Here is a 6,129-nt window from a genome sequence, read left to right on the forward strand (position 1 = left end):
TGCTGAGATCTCTTTTCAAAACTTTCCTATTTCTACTCCAATACCATGACAATTGTATCCAGTAGTCTTTGCCCCTTGTAGAGGTTTGTTTTAACCTGAACTAGTTCTGTCACTTGAGTCCTGTTCCACTGTAAATCAGTCTCTTTACTTGGTTCCAGATCAAGTTTTTGGTTCAAATCTCACCAGCTTGTGTCAAAGAGAAAACAGCACGGTGCCAAAGTTCGTGAAGCTGTGCATTGAGCATGTTGAGGAACATGGTATGGTTGAAGTTTTTTGTTTCCAAATCTCTCTTGCCACTCTCACCTAATTTTGAAAGCTTTAAACTTAAAATGCTGTAGATTTATTTGGGGAAAATAATCTGAATCTTCTATCTCCAATTAGCTTTGGGTTTTCAAGGGTGAGGGGTTGAGGTGGGATCTGAAAAGTGGAGAGGGGAGGAAATCTTATATCTGAGAAACTGATGCACTTCAGTATACTTCAAGCTGAGGAGAAGGCAGGACACCCTCCTGGCAGCAAGGCTCTAAGGAAAGAGGCATTACAAGAAGCAGTAGAAGATCTCAGCCCATCAAGTTTTGGTTTTTTTCAGATGAAAAGAGAGATCATCAAAATGCAGCTATTCATTTTTGGAAGGTTTAAGCATGCTCTCACCTCTATTTACAACTTTCTTGAAACAAACTTCTAGGGAAAAAACTGTGTTCCTGCTTTGTATATGCACTGACTGCCAGAAGACCAGTCTGTTGGTTTGATGCCCTTCAGCCACTTACATGGATTGCTAAATTTTATGCAGTTCTGGAGATTCAGTGTCCACATACTGACTCAATTTTTGTTTGCTTTCATTGAAAATAAGTATCACCCACATAATAACTGAAAAAACTTGATGTTTGAAAGCTACATGTGGCATTCTGGGTTGTCTGCTGTAAAGGACATCTTCACATTTCTGTTGAAAATGTTGGTTGTCACTCCTGGCTTGGCTGTAGTCTCTGCTGGTTTTCTTGCCTGTTTATTGCTGTTGTCATTGCCCTGTCCCTTGGAAAAGATGACTGAGGGGATTATGGCATCTCCATAATCATCATTCAATTATATACCAGTCCGTTAATCTGAGAACGTTCTCTTGAGAATCAGGGTAAGTGTTAAAGGGGGAACACATGAATTCTAAGGCATCTTCTATGGGAACTTCATTTAGGGTTTTATTGCAGCCTGTAGTCCTCTTTCTCAATGCTGCTATCTTATGGCCTGGGAGGGGAAAAATAACTGCTTCCACTGTCTTACTCCAGTTTGACAAACTGCCACCTTGCTTGTGGTAGCAGGCTTTATTCCATCTGTGATCTGCAGATTGTGAGAAAGGGGTTATTTTGCTTTGTTCCTTTTTATTTTTTTTATTTCTTCTTTTTTTATTTTAAAGACAGGACTGCAGTGAAGATAGTGAAGTTTTCCTTTTTTAAATACCTGAGGGGAAGCTGACAGAAATGAACAGCTTTTTTTCACCCCCCCTTCTCCAACTCTTCTTCCTACTGCCAATACACTTCAAATCAGTTCTTTCTGTAAAGGAAGGACTAGTGGATTATGGGGAAAAGGGATATGTCAGATGGTGCTGGTAACTGTGCTTGTTGCATCAGACAACTCCTTGAGGAGCTACAGGGACTTGCAGGTATTCTGGCAACACTCACCCTCTCAGTGGCACTGACTCACATGCTGCATTCAAGTGGCTTTTTAAATAAATTCTTTACTTCCTAATCACTGCCAAGTAACTGCAGTAGCAACCACAGAGACACAATTTTCTTCTTCTCTGGTTGAGTGTGCAATCCTGTAAGGCAAGGGCTACCCATTTTAGTTCTGTAGGCTGTTGGGTAGCTCTGAGTGTGCATGTACATCATTCTTTCTCCATGTAAACCTGGTCACTTGACAACTTTGAGTGCTTTCTATGCATGATTTGATTAGATTTTTCTTAACCATACATTAAAAACTTGAACATCCACAAAATACTTGGTTTTTGCATGTTGGCCTTCCATATATTCCCTGCCCACCCACCAAGGGCATCTTAAACAAGGCATTTAGTTTCATTGGGGAAACTTGGAGCTGTTGCCTCATTATTATTGTTCTACTGTGTAGGAAGTTTTAGGGATTACTTTGAGCTTGATGCTACCAAACCTATGTCAGCAAGTTACATCTCCTCTGATATTCCCTGCCCATCAAAAAAGCTGGTTTAAGGGTTTGGGGTTTTTTTTTTTTTTTTTTTTTTTTTTTTTTTTTTTTTTTGTTACAAGGTGGGTTCCTTTTGGTTTCTAATTTTGGCGAGTAGACCTCTAAAGAAGCAGCCTAATGACTTCAGAATTCATACATGTGTAAGGTATTAAAATGGATTTATCCCTTTGTTTCAGGATTAGATATTGACGGCTTATACAGAGTTAGTGGCAATCTTGCAGTAATACAGAAGCTAAGATTTGCAGTCAATCATGGTAAGCTTCCTCCAACTATATTACAATTGCATATATTTCAGATTGTTGAAGTTCACAGAAAACTCAGGGAAAAAGAACTTCTCTATGTATAACTATAGTGCATCAAGAAATTATTCTCATCAAAGTAAAGTTACTTCAGAATTTTGAAACTGATAGACATCACTTGGAGAAACTTAATATCCTTGAGGTTTGTTTTCATGTGGAGCATAGAGGCATGGCTAGAACAGAAGTATAAAGAAAGGTGGTAATAGAATTTGAGGAGGAGGGGTTATTTCAAACAAAATAACTCCATACTTTTGGGATAAACAGCAAGCATGTTAAGCTTCCACTAGCATTAAAACTAAGTTACTGATTTTTTTTTCAGTGAGATTTGTTACTGCCTTTTAATGTATGGGGGCTTAGTTCCTCTTTGCTATACTCAGTGTATAAAACCCTTTCATCTGGTGATACCTTAGCTGGGAAGAGGACAGCAGCCCATCCACAGTCTGAGCTCTCATTTCCTGTTTGACAGGATCTAATAGTAAATTTTGTGTTATGTCAGCAGCTCCTGTTCCCTTCTGGAAAGTGCCCTTGGTGTAGGGGAGCTACATGTAGTGCAGTAGGCAAAGTTTAGTCATCTCTCTCTGTAGTGGTTGAGGTTTTGTATCCCCTTTTATGCTGCCACAGCTCTTATCCCAGAATGGGATACGGAATGGGCTGAAGTGGAGCAAGTCTTCACTGCTTTAAAAGCAGTAAGTACAAAAGAACAGTTAAGTTTATTTGAAAACAAAACAAAAAAAGCTTTTTATAGTTAAATTAATAACACTAATTATTCGTTTTTTCTCGCTCAGATGAGAAACTGGACTTGAATGACAGTAAATGGGAAGATATCCATGTCATCACAGGAGCCCTAAAGATGTTTTTCAGAGAATTACCAGAGCCACTGTTCACTTACAATCACTTCAATGACTTTGTCAATGCAATTAGTAAGTCTGAAAAACATGTGCGTGGGGTTTGTGGAAGTTCTGCTCAGTATGTACAATTCTTTTGGGCATCAAAAGGCTGTTTTGGTGCTGAACTCGGGTAAGGCTCACCCGGGACTGTCCGTAAGGCAGGGGCTGGTCGGGAGGTGGCAGTGCTCCATCTCCTATCGCCACTGCCAACCCTGGCTCTCCTTCCCAGCCTGTCGCGTTTGATGGTGAAGTTTTAAACAAAAATACTGACTTTTTTTGTTTGTTTGTTTCTATACCTCATCCTTTTGCAGAGCAAGAACCAAGGCAGCGTGTCCCTGCTGTTAAAGATTTAATCAAACAGTTGCCAAAACCAAATCAGGACACTATGCAGGTACTCTTTAGGCACCTGAAGAGGTAAGTAACAGATAGAAGGAAAGGCTTTGTGTTGCTCGTACTCCCTTGAAGCTAAATAAACCTATTGAAAGTACTAGGTGACTGTTGCCACCGCATTTTTCTTTCCCATATTGGACTTGATAAAAGCAATTTTCAGTCTGTTTTTATATGAGCTTGCAAAGCACCAAACAGACTTGACACACTATGTTTCGTAGTTGTGGTGTTTACTGCCAAGTCCTCACATCCCAGGGATTGTATGAGGACCATGAAAAAGATTTCAAAACAAAGCTTTTTTCTAGAGAGGGGAGTTCCACCAGTTGTATGTCCTAATAACAAGACTATTCCTTAAACAAATACTGTGTATAGTAATTTTCTTTGGACTGTGTCTTTTTCCTGTCATCCTATTACTCCAACATTGATAAGTCTCTTTTTGTGTCTTTTATTTTTCCTGTTTCAGAGTTGTAGAAAATGGAGAAAAGAACCGAATGACCTATCAAAGTGTAGCAATAGTTTTTGGTCCTACCTTATTAAAACCAGAGAAAGAGACTGGTAACATAGCAGTACACACAGTATACCAGAATCAGATTGTAGAATTAATTCTACTGGAATTGAATTCCATCTTTGGACGCTGACATTTTTCTTGGAATGGTAACTGGAAGTGATGGGTTGGCAGCAGTACTCCATCAGAAGGAAAACCTCTCGCTGGACATGACATACTATGTTTGTGGACCAAGCAGCAACTCATTTTTTGCACTTTTGGAAAGGGGAGAAACAGGAGAAATGTTTGACCACTTTAATGCGAATTAAAGACAACACTTTGGATTTCTTTGAAAAGTTCAACGTAAAAAGTGAAGTGGAAAGTTTATAGTTTGCCTTTTTTAAGTAGCATTGGAAAAATGTAATATAGGTCCATACACTGGATTTCTTGGAGAGTAAAACTATTAATCTCAAACTGGATACTCTGGAATGTAATCTTAAAATTCTTCGACTTGATAGGGAAAAGTCCTACCAATGGTATGGAAAAATTCAGTGAAGTTCCATCTTAAGCTTGTGTATTACAACCTACTCAGATCTGTATGACACTTTTCCAAGGGGTTTCTGCATGCAGTGACTGTCTTAGACTCGTGCTAACAGTTTGGTTTAGTTATTCAGGTCTAATTCTTGATATCTGCTGCCCTGTTTCTTTCTTTTTTTTCCCCCCTTTTCTGTTGTTCTTGGTTTCTTTTTTCTTTTCTTTTTTTTTTTTTTTTGGTATTTTTCAGTTCTTTCTTTTTCTTTCTTTTCCCTAGCAACCTTTCTGGAATTCCTTGGCTGCTTCATAGAGCAGCACATGATTACACTATTTCAAACACTGAACTTGTAAGAATACCCAGCAGTGGATATTCGTCTTGTGGCATAATAGAAGTAATATTTAATAAACATGTTCATTTCTTCAGGGTATTTCCTGAGCTAAGTTTTGTGTTAAACTGCTCTCAAGCTAAAATCCTAAGTAAATGCTGACTGTAACACTGTATTGAGTTCTTGGTATCATGCTGTGGTAGTGGAAATTCATCCTTGATGTAAATACAGGCTGTCCTTTTGATTCTTGTATATAATTCAGTTCCTGTATAGTTTAAGAACACTTTAGTCACACATTTCTAATCATAGGTAGATTAGCTACAGTAGCATAATGTTTCCAGTGGATGTCTGGGTTTCAGCAGGGAAACAGGTTATGGGGAGGGAGGGGGGACCTAACTGTGTGCACTTTTAGATGTTAATTACATTTGCAGGCAAATAACTGTAATGCAAATGGTACTGGAGAAATACCAAGTGTGTGCTTGCTAAATTGTTAATGCACTACAAGAGGAGCCTTCTAGGTTATTTAATATGTACAGGATACCTTAGAAAAATGTATAATGAATTCTAACATCGATAAATAGTGAAAGTTATGTTTTGATAGCTAGATAGATGTTTGATGGACTCCATGAAGCTAAATTTAAGGTTTTCTTTTTACATTAATGTAGAATAATTTGTAAAATTGGTTTTGAAAGATTTTGTTACAGGGAGCATGGTCTGCTGAAGATTTTTTTAAATGTATTTTTCTAGACTAACTGCTGTATCTGACATATTTGTTATGTCTAACCTGAATAAAGAAAACCATTAGCTCTTTCAGAGTTTGCCATTACCACTTCAGATGACATGAGCCCCCTTTGAACGAGACCAATGTATCTTACCCCTTAGCATGGATGGATACCACTTATGGCAAAGAGTTGTCACACTGGACTAAAAGCTGAATGCCTACTTGATAACCTGACAATTTTAGGAACTTCCCAGTCCCTTTCTTGAACAACTGAAATTCTAACATAAGT

At 38.3% G+C, this 6,129-nt stretch overlaps 1 protein-coding gene across 1 annotated transcript in view; it reads left to right on the top strand.

The window, feature by feature from the left end:
* Positions 1–4,695, top strand: part of LOC103806218 (rho GTPase-activating protein 12-like) — a 22,502-nt gene extending 17,807 nt beyond the window's left edge. The window contains exons 9-13 of the mRNA XM_009078899.1: positions 159–257; positions 2,379–2,456; positions 3,287–3,421; positions 3,700–3,802; positions 4,239–4,695. Coding sequence (XP_009077147.1) covers positions 159–257; positions 2,379–2,456; positions 3,287–3,421; positions 3,700–3,802; positions 4,239–4,413 — 590 coding nt within the window. The 3' untranslated portion in view covers positions 4,414–4,695. The remainder of the gene's footprint in view (positions 1–158; positions 258–2,378; positions 2,457–3,286; positions 3,422–3,699; positions 3,803–4,238) is intronic.
* Positions 4,696–6,129: the final 1,434 nt, after the last annotated feature.

The sequence above is a fragment of the Acanthisitta chloris genome, unplaced genomic scaffold, assembly GCF_000695815.1.
Source record: "Acanthisitta chloris isolate BGI_N310 unplaced genomic scaffold, ASM69581v1 scaffold16327, whole genome shotgun sequence".
NCBI lineage: Eukaryota > Metazoa > Chordata > Aves > Passeriformes > Acanthisittidae > Acanthisitta > Acanthisitta chloris.